The sequence below is a fragment of the Gorilla gorilla genome, chromosome 17, assembly GCF_029281585.2.
Source record: "Gorilla gorilla gorilla isolate KB3781 chromosome 17, NHGRI_mGorGor1-v2.1_pri, whole genome shotgun sequence".
Taxonomy (NCBI): Eukaryota; Metazoa; Chordata; class Mammalia; order Primates; family Hominidae; genus Gorilla; species Gorilla gorilla.
In genome coordinates, this window is record NC_073241.2 from 103,628,213 (window position 1) to 103,649,783 (window position 21,571).

Sequence of the window (21,571 nt, forward strand, 5' to 3'; positions counted from 1 at the left end):
TACTGCTGTATTTCCCTCTCAGTACTTGTCACTACCTACAATTATTGTCAGCTCTCATATCCATGGGTTCCTTACCCATAGATTCAACCAACCATGGATGGAAAATATCCAGGAAAAAAAACTGCTTCTGTACTGAACATGAACAGGCTTCTTTTCTTGTCAATATTTTCTAAACTATACAGTATAACTGCTTATCTAACATTTACATTAGGTATTGCAAGTAATCTAGATTTAAAATATTCAGGAGGATGCATATAGGTTATATGCAAATACTACATCCTTCTATATCAGGGACTTGAGCACCTTCGGGGTTTGGTATCAAGGGAGGTCCTAGAGGACTCCCTGGAGCACACCTAGTGACAGCGACATTTCTTATCAATCTGTTTCTAAGATTCATGGATCTGTCTCGTTCATCACTGTTTCTCTAACTCTTAGTTCAATACCCATAAGTATTCATTAGATAAATAAATGAGATAAGCACAGATCATTCTTACACATTGGTTTTGTAACTATTATATATAACCAGTTCAGTGGCTGATGGGAACTTTCCCTCTCATTCCAACTCCTCCAGTTCATAGCACTCTACTTTTCCTGAGCTCTAACAGTTCTTCCCACTCAGATCACATGATTTTGTACTTAACTGCTGTCTGATTCAGTTCATCAAAATATTTTACTGTCTACTATGTGCAAGGCATTGTGTGGGACAGAAAAAAGTACATGAGAAATCAACGTGATCCAATCTTGAAGAAGCATACAGTTCATTTGGGGATAAAGAAATAGCACAGAAGAGACTTCTGGCCTTCCCTGAGACAGCCTCGTAGTTCTGACTGTCTACAGATGACCCAATGGGTCCTAAACTCACAGCAGCTGAGATATCACTGAAGTGTGGATTTGAGTGACTTTCCCTGAGGGCAGGAATGAACGAGCCCCATAGCTACCACAGGTACCTCTCTGACTCTCCAGCCCTCATCCCACAGTGCAGTTGCATGATTCTCACCTTATCTTTTTTAATTTTTAAAAATGTTCCCCAGATTTATCAAGGTATACTTAAGAAATAAAAATTGTATATCTGTAAGGAATACAGTGTGATGCTTTGATACACATATACATTGTGAAATGATTCAATCAAGCTAATCACCATATCCATCACCTCACGTACTTATCGTGTGTGTGTGTGTGTGTGTGTGTGTGTGTGTGTGTGTGTGTCTGTGTGTGCGGTGAGATCACTTAAGATGTATTTTCCCAGCAATCTTCAACTACACAATACATTAACATTAACTGTAGTTACCTTGTGTGCAAACTATCTCCAGAACAAGAGTTTGCCACAAACCAAACTACTCTGGCATAATACGCTGCTGTCAACTGACTCATGCAAGGAGAGGCCAACATAAAAGCTGAAGATGGCCAAGGACTAAATGAGTCTCCTATGACTCTGTGGCAGGTTTTAGGATCAAGCCTGACCTGTTTCACCATCTTGCCAACCCTAAGGCATAAAGAGATGTAGAAAGTAAAAAGTTTCCTCTTTAAAGCTCCCCTTCTTGTTAAAGAATAAATCATAAGTGTTAGAAATAATAGATTATTTTAAAGACTAACTTTCTTCAAGCCTCCTTGCTTTGTGCTAATAACTCTTTGCTAAGCCCTATCCTATGTAACTGTTGGACATGCTCACAGACACGTTCCAGCTCACAGCCTATGCCGCTTTCTCATTTGGAATTGTTATTGCTTCCTTAAACCTTTCCTAAGCAACTTTTTTGTTCTTCTTTGCACTTACCTATTTAGGAAAGTTTTAGGCGATTAGCAAACTGGGTATCAGTTTAAGAGTGTGAGGTCCTGCTCCAGCCAATGGATGCAGGACACAGCAGTAAGGACGACCCAAATGTGTAAGGGATAAATATGTCTGCTTTTCCTTTGTTCAGGTGTGCTCTCACCATTGTTCCATCTGCCATTGAGCACCCTTTCTGCAGAAAGTAAAGATTGCTTTGCTGAGAGATCTTTTGTCTCCATGCTGACGTTTCCTCGTGGTACCAATTATCTATTTCTAACAATTCTGGTATTTCTAACAAGAGGTAAAGTGAAGAAGTTCCTGTCTGGATAATGACAAGGCAAAGAACACTTGCAAGCAGAGTTTCTCTTATTTACACTAATTTAATATAAATTAAGAGTTTTATGGCGGCCGGGCACAGTGCCTCATGCCTGTAATCCCAGTACTTTGGGAGGCCGAGGTGGGCAGATCACCTGAAGTCAGGAGTTCAAGACCAGCTTGGCCAACATGGTGAAATCCCCGTCTCTACTAAAAATACAAAAATATTAGCCAGGTGTAGTGGTGGGCACCTGTATCCTCAGCTACTTGGGAGGCTGAGGCAGGAGAATTGCTTGAACCCGGGAGGCAGAGGTTTCAGTGAGCTGAGATCGCGCCACTGCACTCCAGCCTGGGCGACAAAAGCGAGACTCCATCTCAAAAACAAAACAAAACAAAACAAAATAAAACAAGAGTGTTTTATGGCTTTAGTCCTTGTTTTTACTATCATTAAAAATCTGGTGTCTGAACCTTTTCAGTTACGCTTCATGTAATGTGAGAAACACAGTTGTAATTGTACTTGTAAAGCTGAGGATTTATCAAGGTCAACGGTCCACCAAATACGTACACACAAAAATGAAAGGAACACAAATATGGCAGAAAATGAAGTGTTAGCTGAATGGTATCAATATCTTCAAGGAAAGACGAGGTCATCTTTGCTAGGAAGACAGTCAAGGGAAGAAGCCCTTGTGTGCTGAGTGATCGACTGGAGGGTAAGGTCACCCCTCTGCCCAACACCAGTCATCCCAAATAAACGGCACTTCCTGCACCTCTGCACTATTCAATGATCTAAGAGGTACAGCCCTGGTTTCCTAAGAAATAAAAGAGTTTAAAAAGGAAGAAAATACTGTTCTTACAAACTTGGTAAATTATTCTTCACTGGGCACCAAATACCCATAATGAATTAAGCACTATTTACAGTCCTTTAGACAGTGCTAACACACAGAAACAAGCTTTTCATTTCATCCTTAATTAATAGCACCAAGCCAGTATTTTCAGATAAACACTGCTGAGTGACCTGCTGTGAAAAATCAACACACTTAAGGCTGATGGCCAACACAGAGCTCATCACCTACGAAGCTAGCCTAGCCACGGCCCTGGCCCTGCCTCTTTCTAAATATACTCTAGCAGTAAGGATTTGCTTTAAACTGAAAAAATGCTCAATGCAGGTGGGATTCACCTGCTCCTGGGATTCTTCCTGCAGGAGAAATGCCAAGGCTTTCAGGGCCAGCTCTACACTCACAGCTCCCCCGGGGATCACAACAGGCTTCCTTCCTTCATACCTACGTAAGAACCTCGCTGAGAAGACACGTGGCCCACTTAATGCCATGGAGCTCAGTGGTTTCCACCAAGGTCACACAAAAAAGAAGCTGACCCAAAACTTCTGGGCAATATTGGCATGCTCCATGGATGGCACGCCCAGGTCTGTTCACACGGCACAGCCAATCCCTAGAAGGCCTTCTTCATTTGCACGCCATTCTCCAGTTCCCAAATGCTCCCTACTTCAGTAATAAGTAACAGCGAGAGAGTGCACACGTGGCTGAAATGAAAATAAGGAGTCCACTTTCCCATACAAGAAAAAATGAATAGCAGAGTAAAATAGCAGAAGGTGATTTATAATAGCACAATAGTGCGAATATGTCACAGTCAGCTGTAAAATAAGTACAATCAATAAAGACATGATCTTGGGATGGGTTTGTATGTTGAGGCCAAAAATGAGAAAATATACACAACGAGCGATGTTTCCACTTCTTTTTAGAATGAGGCCAAAGAGAAATGCTAAATAAATGTATTATTAGAGATTCCACAGTATAAAGGATTTTTAAAACTGCAAGAAAATTCTATTTTCTACTTAAGAGTGTACACTAAAAGTGGATCTATAAAAACTGGCAAGATAAAATAAATTTGATGCTACTTGATACAGATGATTTCAATAAATAATAAATTCTTAGTGTGAAGGCAATAATTGTAAGGAGAAAGAAAATGCTGTGGGTAAAATCAGTCACTCTAGGTTTAAATTTGCAGTCTATAACTGTTACTTATTCAGAAGCTGGTCACTGGGTGAAAACAATTACCAGGCCCATTCTTCATTCCTGTTGTTGCTAGGGCCGTTTTATAGTTCCTTAGATACTCTACCCAGAAAGTAAAAATGGGTATAAACTATATTTTTGGAATTGTCTTTGCCAGCTATATTCTTCAAATAACTAGGTCAAATGAGATTGTCTTAAGCTTGATACAGAATAATATTTTTGTTTAATGTTGCCCTTAACTCCTAAATTTGCTACATTTTAGTGGCCTTGGAGAAACAAGTTATAAAATCTCAAAGTCAAAGGTTAATAGTCTGGCTCAATTGACAGCAGAGGCTTCCGTTCCCGTAAAGGAAACCAAGGAGGGCCTCTGGCTGCAGCCGCCAGCTGGTCTTCCTCACTCCAATCCTTACCCCACTTTTGTCCCTTGCATATATTGCTGCTGGGATCTCATCCTCAATATTGTTTTGACCATTTCTTGTACCCTCCTCAAAAACCTACGGTGGAGAATTTCTGCAGCTAAATCAAATGCCTCTGGAACTTCTCGAAGAGAGCGTCAACACCTATGCAGCACAGGAGGTACCCTTCGCTGAACAAATCAGGTGAGGGGGAGGGGGGCGGAACTGTTCATTGCTCCAACGTCTGTTTCTCCTTTCCTCCCTAATACTTAAAACTCTGAGCTGGGAATGGCCAAGAAAGAAAGATGTTACAGATACTTCCCAGCCTCCTTGCAGCTACATATCTCATGTGGTTAAACTCTGGCTCATGGAATGGAAGAATCTTCCAGAAGTCTTCCTTCTGGAGTGGTGGATCCTCTGTGCCCTGTCTTCCTTCATCCTGCTGCCTGGAGCTGAGATACCGCCTCCGAGCACCAGGATGAGGCTGTCCCTAGGACAGGCCGAGAAGGGAGCGGGATGCAGTTATCACACAGCTCTGGTGGCAAAGATCACTTCTTTAGGGCAAATAAACTGCTGTCCTGCTTAAGCCAGTTATTAGAGGATCTCCTGAGCCTAATCCTAATTACTACATCAATCATTTAGTCAAGAAAAGCGACCTGTGTAAACATGCAGAAGCATCTGAAACTCACGAATACACAGTCCCGAGCCTCGAGAAGCTTCCTACCAATCAGGGTTTGACATGCAGCAAGCAACAAGAGGAACATGAAGGGGCATCCGAATTGTTGCCTGAACACAGCAGAGTCTGGAAAAGCGGGAGCTATTAAAAAATAACCTCAGCCCCTTTAGAATAGTTAGGATGTGGATCAATAGAGCAGATAAATAAAGTTGAAGAAGCTGAAAAGGAGAGGCTTGAAGAACATGCTGGAGGAGCCACTGCTACACAGTAGGGTGGCCGGGGAGGACCCGGCGGTGTGCAGACCAGATACCCCAACACCAGTGCGGCACCGGGATCTGATCCAGCCCAGAGGCGTCTCCAACCCCATTTCTCCCCCTCGACCCAACACAAGCTCCAGCCTTAATACTTAACTCCCTCAGCTTCCTGCACAGCCCACTGTCCTCCACCTCCTCTGTGAGCCCGGCATCAAAACCAGGCAACTGAGCTGGAGATCTTGACTCCAAACGGTGGGGTGAAGGTGAAAAATCCCAGAGGCTTAGAGGTGCAAAGGACCTTCAGAGACTCAACATCCTAAATTTTCAGACAGAGAAAATGGGACGCAGAGGAATGAAGCCCAGTGCCACACTGATAGCTCACGAGGGAGGTGGGACGGGAACCCTGCTTTCTGACTTTGAGAGTTCAGTTCCCCCCACCTCTTTTTCTGAACATGCAAATAAAATGACCATTTTTACGTTTCTGAACAAAGTATCTTTAAATATAAAAAGATGTCTTAAAAATAAAGTTTCTTCATAAATTTCCCTTTTGAGAATTTGGGAGAAAACTTCACAGACTTCTAAACCTCAAGAAATTTTGTCATCTGCCCTGCCTTTCTGGGTCTTACGAAGTACAAAAGATTCAGCACACACACACACACACACACACACACACACACCCTTCTGTCAGGGTTCCACTTGACTACAGGGTTGTCCCTATTAAACAGTCAAAAGCGTATGCAAAACGACACTACAATACGACAATCTGCAGCAGGTCAAAGTCATGCCTTCGGAGGGTTTGCATAACCAAGCAAAAATGAACCGAACCCAGGGGAATGAACGCAGGCCGCCTGACTCCACACCAGGTCTCCTAACCACTGTATGTACTAAGAGGAGAGCCACTTTAACAGGGGTCTAAGTCCAGATGATTCCTGTGTCCCTCAGGCACAGTCTATCCGGCAGCTACCCATCTGCAGGATTAAGTCATATAATTAATTAGTAGACTCCTTGGCAAGTAAGAGATGTTCGAGAAAGACAACCATAACAAAAAACCCTTTTCACCTAAATGCAATGCTAAGTGACTGAAGTCCATCCATTCTGGAGTTTTAAACAGGATCTTTCATTCCAAATGCTTAACATACCAAAAAAGGTGGAGTACAGAGATTGTCCATAAACAACAAGTAGGCAAAAACAACCTTATTTAAAGAGCTTATCTGCAATAGTTAAGCCCAAAATGAAAACAATTCAAAAGTTTGGAGAATGAACAATTGATGCAAGATTTAGAATAAGATAACAAGATGCCCTGACCAAGCATTTCCTATCATTTCTGGATGCTGTTTTTCTAAGACGGGAAAGGGTGATGGCCTCAAAGTTGGTTTGAGTTCATCAGACTTCTGTCCTGCTCCATTGTGGACTCTGTGGAGGGGCCAGCATCTGCATGGGGCACCAACTAGGGGCTTCATATCCACCATCTCACTGTATCCCCACAAGCCTTGATGGAATTACTTCCCATTTCACCTAGAAGGTCATGGCATGAAACTAAAGAGGCCCCTCTGGCAGTCACCCAGCTTGCCTATGGGACCCACAAACTCATTCAAACATCTGATGAATGCCAAGCCATGCGCTGTTGCTACCAAAATGGCAAAGTCATGGCCCCACCCTCAAGAAGTTAGAGTCTAGTAAGGAAACTGACATGTAAACAGACAGCTAAATGTGGCGAGCATCAGGTGCAGGAGTCATGGCACAAAAGATGGAGGGATTAACTCTCCCAGGAGTGTGAGGCAGAGAAAAGGCCCAGGAGGGGTCACTCAGGAGGCAACGCTTAGACTCTGTGTGAACATTTCAGCAGGAGCTCGCCAGGTGAGCAAGGGGAGGCATCCCAAGCCCGGGACACAGACACACAGAGGCCCTGAGGCAGAACACAACGGTGTCATGGAGGATACAGGGGTAACTTTATATGGCTCAGGTGAGGGCTTGGGTCTCCAGTGAGAAATTAACCCAGAAAGCCCAGACTGGAAGAGAGCGCCTGGAGTTTCTGCCGAAGATCTCTGCATTTCACAGCCTGAACAAATGCCTTCAATTTCTCTCCTTTCCACTCTAGCAGCCAGAGAAAAAGTCTAGGGACAAATAACGATGAATATCAGTGGGTAACATCTAATAAATGCTCACTGTGTATAGGGAAGTGTTCTGAGCACTTGTGTGGACCCTTCTAAAGCTCATAAACCCAAGAGGCAGGCATTACCATTACTATCCCCACTTTACAGACAGAGGTGACGGAGCCAGTTAGGGGAGGCCCTGCGGAATGAACGCAGGCCGCCTGACTCCACGCCAGGTCTCCTGACCACTGTGTGTACTGAGAGGAGAGCCACTTCCCTGAGATCTGCTAACAGGGGTCTAAGTCCAGATGATTCCTGAGTCCCTCAGGCACAGTCTATCTGGCAGCTACCCATCTGCAGGATTAAGTGAATTAATTAGCAGACTCCTTGGCAAGTAAGAGATGTTCGAGAAAGATCAGTTCACTTTTCCTTCTTCCCTATCCCCATTTTATATTGCCACAGAGACTATGTATAGTCCCTGGCACAGTTCCTGGCCTTTGTAAATTGCTGAAGGCCAATTCCAGCACCAAACCCAAGGGACCCCCTTCTCACCACCTCTCCTTCATCTTCAAAAGTTATCTCTGGATTTAATCAACTGGCTGGATTCTCCTGAACCACAGAACCAAATGGCACACATTCACAGAAACATCCTATGATAAAAATAATAGACATTTCTACATGAGATGGTTCTTAAAGGTTAGTTAGGCCAAGGGCAGACAGGTCTTATGCACAGCCCGTGAGCTGGCAATCATCCTGCAGAATGCTGTTAGAATTTCCTCTTCCTGAAAAAGAGAAACAAAATTCTTCTTAATTACTTTTAGAACTGAATTAGTAAATGTTTGGTCTAAAACGTACTGGGAACCAAATTTTGGTCACTATGCCCTGACCAGTATTTCAACTTCTACCATTACTACACTTGTCTCATTGGATAAAATAAAGCAGGTGTGCTAATTCTTCCTCTAATCTCTGAAGAGTACATAAGCCACCAATTCTGACATGATGACTTTGGGGTACAGGGAAGGACCAGGGACAGGCCTGCTTCTGAGGGACAAGAGCAGGAGGGCACTGTGGCACCAGTCCTGCCAGGCCCAGAGCTGCCACAGCTTACCTCCTGCTTTGTAACCCAATGCAACCCGATGTCCTCAGAGGAATATGCAAGCCACCAAAACTGGGGGCCCAGTGGTAGATGAGTGATGACCTAAGAGAGGCTGTTACTCTAACTACGATCTATCTTAAGCTGGAATGGCCAAAAGATGAGACAAGGCCGGGCGCGGTGGCTCACGCCTATAACCCCAGCACTCTGGGAGGCCAAGGCAGGCGGATCACCTGAGGTCAGGAGTTTGAGATCAGCCTGGCCAACAAGGCAAAACTCTGTCTCTACTAAAAAATACAAAAATTAGCCGGGCATGGTGTCAGTCACCTGTAATCCCAGCTACTCAGGAAGCTGAGGCAGGGAGAACTGCTTGAACCCGGGAGGCAGAGGTTGCAGTGAGTTGAGATCGTGCCACTGCACTCCAGCCTGGGCGACAGAGTGAGACTCAGTCTCAAAAATAAATAAATAATAAATAAAAATAAATAAAAAACAAAAGAAGAGATAATAGAATAGCCTACACTCAGCCCAGAGGTGGAAAGAAAGCAGGATTGACAGTGGCATGTGCCCATCTCTCTCTTTTGTTTTTTTTCTCTCAATGCCAAATAACTAGGTCTCTCTTTCATGTTTAATCATAATAAACTGGGTTGAAATATGCAGGTGAGACAAAGGAGAAATAAAATAAGGTATCAGAAAATTATTCAATGTCACCCAGCAGCCATTCCACATCAGCTTTCTAGTATTTTATATTTATAAACTTTTAATTCTTATTCAATCAATAAATAACTATTTAGTCCTTTCTATGTGCCAGCATTGTTCTAAAAACTGGATTTATCAGTGAATAAAAGAGAAAAAGTCCTGCATTCACAGAGCATACATTTCTAGTGGAAGGACACAGAGAAGCAAAAACTAATAAATGAGTACATTATACCGTATGTTACAAGGCAATACATGCTACAGGGAAAAACTCAGCAGCATAACTGGGCTCAGCAGTGCAGGGGGCTGGGGTAATATCCAGGCTTAAATACGGTGGTCAGGTGGTAGTGTTGAGGTGATAGTGAGTGAGTACTCAAAGGAGGTGAGGCAGGGAACCATATGTTATTTGGGGGGAATAACCTTCCAGTGCAAAGAATTGAAAATGGATCACATTTCTACTACATCTAAGAATTCTTTGCCTAATCCTAAGTCTCCTTAAAAAGTTTTACATGTCGGCCAGGTGCAGTGGCTCATGCCTGTAATCCCGGCACTTTGGGAGGCCAAGGCAGGTAGACCACTTGAGCCTCAGAAGTTTGAGACCAGCTGGCAGCTGGGCAACACGGCAAAACCCTGTCTCTACAAAAAAAAAAAAAAAAAGGAAATTAGCCGGGCATGGTGGTGCACACCTGTAGTCCTCGCTACCTGGGAGGCTGAGGTTGGAGAATCACCTGAGTCCAGGTGGTGGAGGCTGCAGTGAACCGTGATCATGCCATTGCACTCCAGCCTGAGTGACAGAGCAAGACCCTGTCTCAAAAAAAAAAAAGTTTTACATTTTATATTTAGATCTATGATCCATTCTGAGTTAATTGGCATAAGGTGTGAGGTTTAAGTCAAGGTTTATATTTTTGGTTATTGATGTCCAGTTGTTCCAGAATTATGTGCTGAAAAGGCTGTCCTTCCTCTATCGACTTGCTTTTCCATCTCTGTCAACAATGAGGTGGAAATCTTTGTGCAAGTCTATCTCTGGCCTCTCTATTCTGCTACATGGACATATGTATGTGTCCCTCTGCCAGAACTACACTTTCCTGACAACTGCAGCCATATCCTAAGTCTTAAAATGGGGCAGTGTAATCAGCCCTTGAAGGGTTTAAACAGAGTATACGGACTGACCCCATCTGACTTTAAAATGTCACTCTATTACGGTGAGAATATGCTGTCGAGGGCAGGAGGGGACCACGCGAGAGAAGATGGAGGCTCCAACCAGGGGAACAGCAGTAGACATGGTAAAAAATTGGTGAGATTCTGACATTATGAAAGTTAGGCCCACAGAATGTCCTGGTGGACTGGATGTGGGTATGAGAGCAAGAGAAGAGAGGAGTACGACCCCCAGGCTTCTGGCCTGAGCAGCTGGGAGAATGGAACTGCCATCTGCTGAGATGGGGACATGTGGAGGGAGCAGGTGTGTTTCCCACGTTAGGGTGAGAAGCCTACTGGACATCTAACTGTGATGTAGCCTCAGGGATACAAGAGCCAGTTCAGGACAGAGGTCTTTCTGGCCAGGATGTGACAATCCAGGATTCATTAGCACATTAAAGCCATGCTACTGTGTGAGCCTGCCAAAGCGGAAAAGCCCAGGCCCCAGAGGGGCCCTCCAATAAGGAGGTCAGACAGAAGAGAAGTGGGAAAAGGAGACAGGAGGTGGAGGGAGGAGGGAACCAGGAGAGGATGGCAACCCAGGAGGGTGAGCATCTATGTCAGAGTCTGCTGAGCCACTGTGTTGGAGAACTGAGAGCTGACACAAGGCACCCTGGGAGACCTTGGCAAGAGAAGTTGTGGTGAACGGGTGTGGTTTAAAAGGGAATGGAGGAGGTGGATTGGAGACCAGGCTTAACAACCCTTTCAGAGGGCTCTACTATTCAGGGGAGCAGAAAAATGAGGAAATCCTGGAGGGGGCAGGAGAGTCAAGGGAGGCTGTGTGTGTGTGTGTGTGTGTGTGTGTGTGTGTGTGTGTGTGTTTCAGGGGAGAAGAGAGTATGCGTGTTTTTGCAGGAGAGGAGGGTGTGTGTGTGTGTGTGTGTGTGTGTGTGTTTTGCAGGAAAGGAGAAAAAACAGCAGGAACACTGATGAGAATAACCCAGCAGGGTGCGGCCTGGAGGGGCCTGGTTTACACTGGGGAACATCGAGTGGCTTAGGGAATGTCTGTGAGTGGGAAGGGGAACAGGATCTCAGGCACAGGTGGAGGCCCGGGCTCTGGGCAGGAAGAGACTGGAAAATGCAGACCAAAGTGCTCCCCTCACCTTTAATTCTCCTCTTCCCTTCTACTGACTGCCTGGGAGCCTCCCTCGATGCCATTCTTGCGTTCCATGCTCTGAGACTATGTCACAATCCAGACTTTCACAATAGAGTCCCACTAGTTTCTAACTGTGCAATCCTCAGGGACAAAATCCCAGGCCAAGTCCTACAGAGTAAGAAGAGATCACACTAGCATGTGCCGTGTGTGGAAAAAGGGGGTAAAATAAGATAGTCACAGAGCAGGGACTTGTGTCTGTTTCTCCACCAGGCTCTCCTCTTCCATCCTGGGAAGTTACTTTCTGGCACCAGACAAGGGCCACAGAGTAAGAAGGGATCACACTAGTATGCGCTGTGTATGGAAAAAGGGGGAAAAAATAAGATAGTCACAGAGCAGGGGCTCGTATCTGTTCCTCCACCAGGCTCTCCTCTTCCATCCCCGGAAGAGTGACTTCCTGGCACCGGACATGGGCCAGGTGCACAGCAGGCAGGCAGGCAGGAGCCCTCATCGCGTGGAAAAAGCAGCATATCACAGCCGGGAGGGTCTAACTGCTAGCAGAGGCACAAAACGGGATGGGACACCATGCTGAGACCTGAACAGGGCCAAGGCTGACACAGGGGAAACCAGGGCAAAGGTTTTAAGGTAAAAACAAGTTTGGCTTGTTTGAGAAACAAAGAGAAAGGGTCAATGTGATCAGGTGTGGGCATTAGCAGGGAGGACACAGTGTTATTTGCTGAGGTGGGGGAGGTAGGTAAGGACCAGATCATTCAGAGCTTTCCAAACCAGGGCAAAGAGATACAATTTTATTCTAAATGCAACAGGAAGCCATTGAAAGGAACTGAACAGAAAAATGACAATCTGTTTCCAAAAGATCAAGTTTTTTGTGTGTGCTTCTTCTAGAAATCACACTTTTCAATGCCATAAATAGCATTTATTACTCAAGCTGAAAACTCATAAAACCACCACCCATTTGATGGAACCAACGAAATCCTGAGAACTGACTGCCCAGTGGCCACCATGAGAGGTGGCAAAGATACAAGAGAGGCCACGCCAGGGCATCTTCTCTCAGCTTGGAGGAGAAAGATATTCTAACCACCCTGCAACCAACCTCGTGGCACATGCAGAGGGGATATGGACCCGGAAGGGGAGGGCGAGAGATGAGCTGGACCCACTGAGGGATTTATCAGAGCAGGAACCTCCTCGGATTTCCATTTAAACAATCCTTCCCAGGGCAGTCATTTAAGAGGCCTTTCACCAAACAACACATGCCTCCTCACACATACCCACTACACGTGTAAACGATCTCTTTCTGAACCAAAACCACACCGATGATTCAGCCCCTGCCAGGTGAGAGCAGCATCTGGGTCACAAACAAACTGAGGCCGTAAAGACTCCACCCCGACTCCGTCTATTTAAAAATTCCTCTACAAGAAACAGGAATGGCTGTTTCCTTCACCTCCTAGAAGGCAACGTAGTAAACTGACAACAGATGGAAAGAAAGGCATATTTTTGCCCACTAACTTTCCAAGGGTTTTGGCTTTGTTCAGATATTTGCATCACAAATTCCCTTTGCTTTCTCCCTGGTTCCTCCAGAGAACTCTCCAGTGATCAAGGTCTCCAGCAAATGACAGCAACTCTGTATCAGTGGCATGCACTTTTGCTTTTAAAGCTACACTAGGTTCTCTTGGGTCTCAAGCCTCAGCAACAGAGTCAGCGCTGAAGACACTGGGTCGCAGCGCCCGCAGCCTGGACTGAAGCCCTGGCTTTGCTCCTTATCGTCCGTGGGACTTGCTGAGCAAGCTGCAAAATCTCCCTAAGACACACCGTCTTACCTTTAAAAGGGAGGACACAGTCACCACTGACCCCATAGGGTTGTTTTGAAGATTAAAAGCACAGGCCGGGCGCAGTGGCTCACACCTGTAATCTTAGCACTTTGGGAGGCCGAGGCGAGTGGATCACCTGAGGTCAGGGGTTTGAGACCAACCTGACCAACATGGTGAAACCTCATCTCTACTGAAAATACAAAATTAGTCAGCGTGGTGGTGCATGCCTGTAATCCCAGCTACTTGGGAGGCTGAGGCAAGAGAATCGCTTGAACCTGGGAGGTGGAAGGTTGCAGTGAACCGAGATTGCACCATTGCACTCCAGCCTGGGCAACAAGAGTGAAACTCCATCTCAAAAAAAAAAAAAAAAAAGAGAGATTAAAAGCACAAACGCAAAGAAGGTTTTATGTGCAAAAAGCACTTGGCATACTCCCTAGCACATACTGAATGTCCATAAACATTCAGCCAACGTCCACTGCTATCACTTTTCTTATTAGCTCACTAGGGATTGTTAGGGAGGGGAGGATTAAAGAATAGCATTTACTTGGGGACGATTAATGAATGGCATTTACTTAACACTTTCTGAGGAAGACGAGGGAAAGAAGTCTGGATATATTTTGTGACCTGGCTAATTCTGGACACAGCTGCACAGAGCTTGATGAATAGGTCTGCCAAGAACAAACAATAGCAGGCAGTGAAAGAAACAAGCTGCAAACTGACACTCCTGAGGCCCTCAATTACAGAAGAGTTCAAGTGATTCCATTTCAGACAGGCTCCCGTGCCCACCAGCCAGGCAGAGAGGACCCTTAACTGAGCCTAGAGGCTGTTAATCACCCCACCCCTTCCCTTAAGTCCACATCCCTTATCCCTCGCCCCCTCCAGAGCCTCCCCAGCATCAGTGCTGGTTCACATGCCATCATTTTGGCATGGGCCTGCTAGAGACAGAATTCTATGGATGTAAGAAAGTAACTTCTTGCCATCGTCCACAGAGCCGTCAGCTCTAAGCCAACAGGCAGCACAGGCCAGATTCTATTCAATAGCAAGAATGGAGTTGTCCCCACCCAATCTTCAGCTCACCCTCCCAGTCCCCATGTTGGAACTCAGTAAAAGGCACAGACACCCAGTTACTATATACACTCAAGACTATGTTCCCAAGAAAACTAGGTCCAACGGTAATAGGAAAGAAAGCACACTTGATTAAAATGTTCTGTTTTTCAGAATTAAGGGCAATGAATTTCAACACCCATACTCTGTTCCTCTATCCCCAAGCCTTGGAAAGCACTGGTCTATGCAATGTAGGCAGCCATGTTCAACGGAAAATAACAAAGAGCAAGTCCCTACAACAAAACCTGCTAGAAAGGACACTCTTGAGACTCCAGAAATGGCTCTGAGCCTGCTACTCAGTTTCCCATGTAGTCAGCTGCTGCCTCCGGTCACTTTTCTGATGCTTTGAGCCTTCAGACAATGAAATTCTTTCATAGAATAGACAAGGTATTACTTGCCACAGCTGCACTTTTAAGAGAATTTATAAGCTAAAGGGGATAAAAAATTATTCCATACATTTCCCTTTTTAACAGAAGTACACAGCCAAATAATTCAGGAAGGGAGGTGAATGAGGCGCAACCAAGTTCCTCCACTCCTAAGAACCGAGAAATGCACACACTGGTGTGCCACCCCAGGGTGCTCTGGTAACATCCATCAAAATTTAGAGTGGCTCATGCCTGTAATCCCAGCACTTTGGGAGGCCAAAGGGGGCAGATCACTTGAGCCTAGGAGTTCGAGACCAGCCTGGGCAACAAGAGACTACATTTCTACAAAAAATACAAAAATTAGCTGGGCATGGTGGCTCATGCCTGTGGTCCTAGCTATTCCAGAGGGAGGATTGGTTGAGCCCAGGAGGTCGAAGCTGCAGTGAGCTGAGATCACACCACGGCCTGGGCAACAGAGAAAGACCCCATCTCAAAAAAAAAAAAAAAAAAAAAAAGTAGAAGTGTACATCCTTTCACCCAAGAATCCCACTTACAAAGATCTACCATAAGGAGGTAATTGCAGGTGGGAACCTAAAAACATGGAAGGAAAGAGGATTCCGTACATTAGGATCCCTCTATACAATAAGGAGGCAGCCTGGGAACAGGAGTTACTGAAATTCAGGACTGGTCCCTCAACACCTAGTTTAGTGGGGAAAAAGGGAGATTACAGAGCAGCATGCAGAGCACATTTCCATGGATGTAAAGCACATCCACGAGCAAGGTGTTGTAGTAGCGAGTGTGCAAACTGCTCAAGCTGGCCACCTTCGGGGAGCAGAGCTCCAGGCAGCTTTGAGTTTCTTCTTTGCAGTTTTCCACACTGTCCACTTCCTTAACATGATCATGTATTATTTTCCCCTTACACAATAAAGTTGTATGTTTAAAAGCTCCCGAAATGGGATGATTTCCAATCTTGCAAAGCACACATTCCTGAACAATTATATTTCAAGTGAATATTTGTATTTTGAGTCATTTTGTTTACTAGTTAACACTATAATTCCTGAGATATGTTCCTACTAAATGGACCTTCCACATAAAAACAATTTATTTTAAAATTTTAATTCAATCAAAATATAGTCACTTAAATGCCTTCTCTACATATTTTTTCCAGCGTTCTCACACATATCATTTCTCCCAATGCAGATGGCAGTGACAGAATAGTTCCCACTTCAGAACAAGGAAAGTGACTGAAAGAAATACCTGACTTGCCCAAGGTCACCTCCATGATATGTCTAAGACCAGGTCTAGTTTTCCTAACCCCAGCCCAATGCTTTCCCATGAATGCCCAGCGGGACAGGGTTGTTCAGACTCCACTCAACTACAAAGGCACTTATCAGCCATCTTCACCAGGAGGACTTTTCAGAATACCAGACATTCACATTCAGTAAAATTGTGCATGTTATTTATTCCTTGATTGACCAAAGCCGGCTTGCATGTGTTTTCCCTTCCTTATTTACAATTTTCATCAACCTTTAAGATAATCAAAAAGCAAAAGTTAATTTGCTGTTTCTTTACTGTTTACTGTTTCAAAACAAAGTTGCCTCTTAGAACCTCTTTTCAAAAGTAGCAACAGGTTACCAAAAAATATAGAGATATATGTAGAAATATACAAAAGCCTCACGGGTTCACATTCTCCAGGTGGCCTTCTAAGACGTGGTTTTGCTACCACTTTACCCAAGATGCCTAAGCCACCAGCACTACCAACAATAACTTTATATTTCCCTTCTACAGACGCTGTAATTTCTAAGTTTTATTTACCTAACGGTATATATTAAATAATAATAATGTTCCCATTTTACATGCATCAAAGGCATATTTGCCAACTGCAGCCTTTTAGGAGCATGAGATTCAGAATACTATCAAATTTTCTTGCAAAAAGCAAAGGCATTTAGTATTTTAGCCCTAAATATGGTAGCTTTAACAAGGGTAAAGATACGTGTTCTATGTTTTTCAAAATTAAGGGCAATGAATTTCAACACCCATACTCTCTTCCTCGATTCCCAAGCCTTGGAACCACTGGTCTACGCAACATAGGCAGCCATGTTCAACGGAAAATAACAAAGAGCAAGTCCCTACAACGAAACCTGCTAGAAAGGACACTCTTAAGACTCCAAAAATCAAAGTGAGTCAGGAGCCAATAGCTTCTATGAGGCAGAATGCTGTAAAGAACATTTAAGGCTCAGGTCCAAGACTATCAGAATCCCAGGAACACTAGAAAATGTCCTACAGAAGCAAGTTTCCATTTTTATGATGTAAAGGGAGAGGAGACAACTTCACAAAAAGACATTCTGCTTTATAAAATTTTCCAGGACAGTATCTATTTCACAAATCAAACACCCACTGATTTGAACCAAAAGCAACAGCTAATGGAACTGTTGTTAATTACAGGATACCTTTCTCTCTCCCCTCCACAGCTCTTTTAAAAACTGAATAGATGCTGCTGCCCAAATCACAGAAAGGGAAATGCAAACATTTCTCCCCCTGGTCCTAAATGCCTAAGTTTTCATTTCAAATAACTGTCCCTTAATGTTCTATGATCAAGCAAAGACTCAATTTCACAAATATAAACTCAAAAACTAGAACTCAGGATTGAAAAAAAAAATCTAGTTCAAAGTATGTAGGCAATAAAGCTCAAAATCTTTTAAGTATCAGACAGTAACTAAGCACCTGCTGCTATGTAGACTGCCATTAATAATAAGCCAGTCTTCCCTCTTAGGTTTCTACCCCTCAGCCTAAACAACAAAAACAGCTTTAGTGGCCATTATTTCAGGAGGTCGGAGCACACGCTGCACCTGTGAGCTTCAACCTGTGTTCTTGGCTTGTACCTGCCAGCAGAGCAGGATCCCTCCACCATCTCACCACACACCTTCTCAACATGAACACGGACATGCACATAAATCTAGGACATTCTGAAAGAAGGGGAAATACTCAGCCATGAGAAATCCTGTCCATTCGGAATGGGGATCTCACAGTAAACAAAGGTCTAGCCCATAATGACTGAAAGTTCATTTGAGAGTTAGAAGGGGAAGATAAATCTTTCATATTTAGGTAAATTAGGTGAGATAAAATATTTTTTAGTTAACACACAAACGCTTCATGAAATTCTGGAGCCTTTCAACAATAGAAGACAGGAAAGAGGACCGGGCAAGCGGGGAAGAGAGACAGAGACATTCTGTACTCATTTCTGTTTTAAAAGTAGGTTTCAGACAAACAGACTAGCCTCATAAAAAACTACCTGGCAGGGCAGTGTGCTGAAGAGCTCTGAGCGAGTGAGCTTATTTGAGATCTAACCCCAGGAGCACAGGAAGTCACCTGCAAGGAATCCTGGCTAGAATCTCAGATAGAACCCAGAGAGAGGCTCCCAGAGGCTTTGCCGGGGGCTGGGAAGCCAATGACCAGGACACGCAATAAGCAAGAGATGGTCACAGAAAGTCAAAGCAAATAATAAAGACGGCAAATGGAAAAACATGTCCATAAGAGGTCGAATCGGGAGGTGCCCAGAGGGCAGACACAATCCAGCGAAAGGCTAAGTGGCCTTGCTTGTTCCCAGAACCACATGTTGGCAGAGAGTGGAGGCAGAAACGCATGCAGTTCTCGCAATGCCTGAAGATCCCTCCAACCTCTTAAAGTCGACAGGACCAAAACCAAACTCCTTGTGTTTCTCCCGGACCCCAGCCTCCTCACTCACGCCATCCTCCTAGCCGTTCCTGGGGTCAGCCACCCTCTTGTTCATTTTATTTGAGATGCATTCTTCACAGAAACTTTGAGTGAGAAAAAATAAAGAAATTTGTTTTCAGCTAATTTACCCACTCAAGAGCTTGCTCTCATCTCTCAGTTTTTCTCAGAAAATTTTTGCACAATCCCTCCTTTCCTGACTCACAGGAATGAAATGTGAAAGTAAATAGTTTTGAGTACATTTTAACAATAATCTTCACTTCCTTATTATCGTCTCTGAAAATCTACCCCTAAAGTCATGCACAGTAACCTTAGTAATTCTCAAGTTGGAGAGATTATGTGCCCTAGGGGACCTCTGGCAATATCTGGAGACATTTTGGGTTGCTATAAATAGGCGAGGTAGGGCTGGGAGCAGTGGCTCACGCCTGTAATCCCAGCACTTTGGGAGGCTAAGGTGGGTGGATCACCTGAGGTCAGCAGTTCGAGACCAACTTGGCCAACATGATGAAACCCTGTCTCTATTAAAAATACAAAAATTAGCTGGGCGTGATGGTGTGCGCCTGTAATCCCAGCTACTTGGGAGGCTGAGGCAGGAGAATTGGTTGAACCCAGGAGGCAGAGGTTGCAGTGAGTCGAGATCACACCATTGCACTCCAGCCTGGGCCACAAGAGCAAAACTCTGTCTCAAAAAAAAAAAAAATAGGGGAGGTGGTGGTACCGGTCATCTAGTGGGTAGAACTCAGGGAGGTGGCTCAATATCCTACAATGCCCAGGACAGACGCCACAACAAAGATCGGCTGGCCCAAAATGTCAACAGTGCCAGGGTTGAAAAAACTCGCTTTAGGAGAAAACAAAAGAAAAGAAGAAAATGCTTCATAATATAAAATATCCTAATATTCTCTTATGCTACTTTTTCTATAAGCACAAATAGACAAAGCACACACTGTATCTTAAAATTCCACATTTAGAGTTAATGAGAATTGATGTTATATGACAAGATCTGCAGCCGGGCAGGAGGGAGAGGGCAGGTCAGTTCTAATTTCCTAACAAAAACCCCTCCTTACTAAATGGTAACATGACTTTATCTTCGGGCACTGCTCCAGAGTGAAATACCTTACCAATAAACATCAACTCCAGCCTCATTATTTAATTTTATTTATTTATTTAGAGACAGAGTCTCACTCTGTCCCCCAGGCTGGAGTAAAGTGGTGCGATTTCGGCTCACTGCAACCTCTGCCTCCCAGGTTTAAGGGATTCTCCTGTCTCAGCCTCCCGAGTAGCTGGGACTACAGGCGTGCCCCGCCAGGCCTGGCTAATTTTGGTATTTTGGTTAGAGATGGGGTTTCGCCATGTTGGTCAAGCTGGTCTCGAACTCCTAGACTCAAGTGATCCACCCGCCTCAGCCTCCCAAAGTGCTGGGATTACATGTGTGAGCCACCGTGCTTGGCCCAGCCTCATTTTTTAAAACAGGCCTTTTGACTTTAACATTTTCTGCAAAAACAAAGTCCTCTGATGTAAACTGTGATCCAGCTCAGACCAGGCATCTATTTTTGTCCCCTGCTCCCCGACTATGTAAAAAATTTCCATCACTAAACCTTCTCATTATTGGGAGAGGGGCGTAAGCATGCGTCAAGATTTATGATTGAGACTCCCCAAAAGTAGTAAAACACTTCCAGAGGATCTAAGACAATCACCAAAAGCGCCCCTTAGCGTGTGCGGCAAAAATTATAATCGAATGCAAAGAATCTTATCAAAGGAATGTCTTCAAGTTAACCAACGTTTCCTATTACACCTTCCAAAGCTGTTAGGGGCGAGTCCCACAGCAGAACGTCCGCTGCTCTGCCTGGCCTCTTTCTGTGTTCTTGCTCCAGCCACACACCGCGGTCTCAGGAGTCAAGCACGGCACCTGGCTGCCAAGGCGTGACTGGAAAAGGTTAATTAACACCGAGCCTCTTCCAGGTGAACGCGAACGCGAGTGGGTGTGGACCGCAAGGTCGGCCAGTGGCTGCCGCGGGAAGCGGAGGCCCGGACCACACCCGACCTCCGCACTTGGGGTCCCCTCCGGCGGGATCCGCAGCTGTCGGGGTGGGTGGTCTCCAGCCGGCCACTGCGGGAATGCCGCCGGTCCTGGAAGGACACCCTTCTATTCAAACTCAAGGGAGAAAGGGATCATTTAAATCCCCCGCATGGCTGCGCGCTATCCCCCGAAGGCTGCTCCAGCACCACCTAGCGAGGATGCCGCCGCGCCGGGCGCTCCCAGGTGTGCACGCGCAGGTGTACTGATTCGGGGAGCGCTCCCAGGTGTACACGCGCAGGTGTGCGGACTCGAGGAGAGCGCCCAGGTGTACACTAGCAGGTGTGCGGACTCGGGGAGCGCTCCCAGGTGTGCGCGCGCAGGTGTGCGGACTTGGGGCGGTGGGGGGCGCCCAGGCGTGCATGCGCAGGTGTGCGGACTCGGAAGCGCGCCCAGGCGTACACGCGCAGGTGAGCGAACTCGGGGGGCGCGCCTAGGCGTAGGTATGCGGACTCGGGGCCGCGAAAGACAGGTCATGCCAGTGAACCCCCAAACCCGGCCCACGCTCCCCGCGCCCCAAGCCGCTCATCCCCAACTCACCTCTTCCAGAAATTTGGTCAAATCGTACACCTTGTGGTGCAGGATCAGCCAGGTGCTCTTGTTGTGGTTGTGCTTCTGAATCTCCTCTAGGGTGTAGTACTTCACGGCCTCGTCCGACTGCTCTGCCATCTCGGTTCGCCGCGAGCCAGGCCCAGCACACACAGCCCCGTCGGGTGGAGCAGAGCGCGCGACCCAGCCAGCTCCACCCGGGACATTCCCCGCGCCGGGAACCCCACTGGGGGCTGGGCGGCCGGCTCAGGGGCGGGGCGCAGTAGAAGGACCTCCGACGGTTGGCCATCATCCTTGTCACTCAAAAGTCACCGCCTTCGGTC

General features: G+C 45.5%; 1 protein-coding gene across 1 annotated transcript in view; it reads right to left on the reverse strand.

The window, feature by feature from the left end:
- The window catches only part of CYB5A (cytochrome b5 type A), a 38,735-nt gene extending 17,215 nt beyond the window's left edge, over positions 1-21,520 (reverse strand). Inside the window, exon 1 of the mRNA XM_031003741.2 lies at positions 21,240-21,520. Within this exon, the coding sequence (XP_030859601.1) occupies positions 21,240-21,368 (129 nt within the window). The 5' untranslated portion in view covers positions 21,369-21,520. The remainder of the gene's footprint in view (positions 1-21,239) is intronic.
- Between the last annotated feature and the right edge of the window lie 51 nt (positions 21,521-21,571).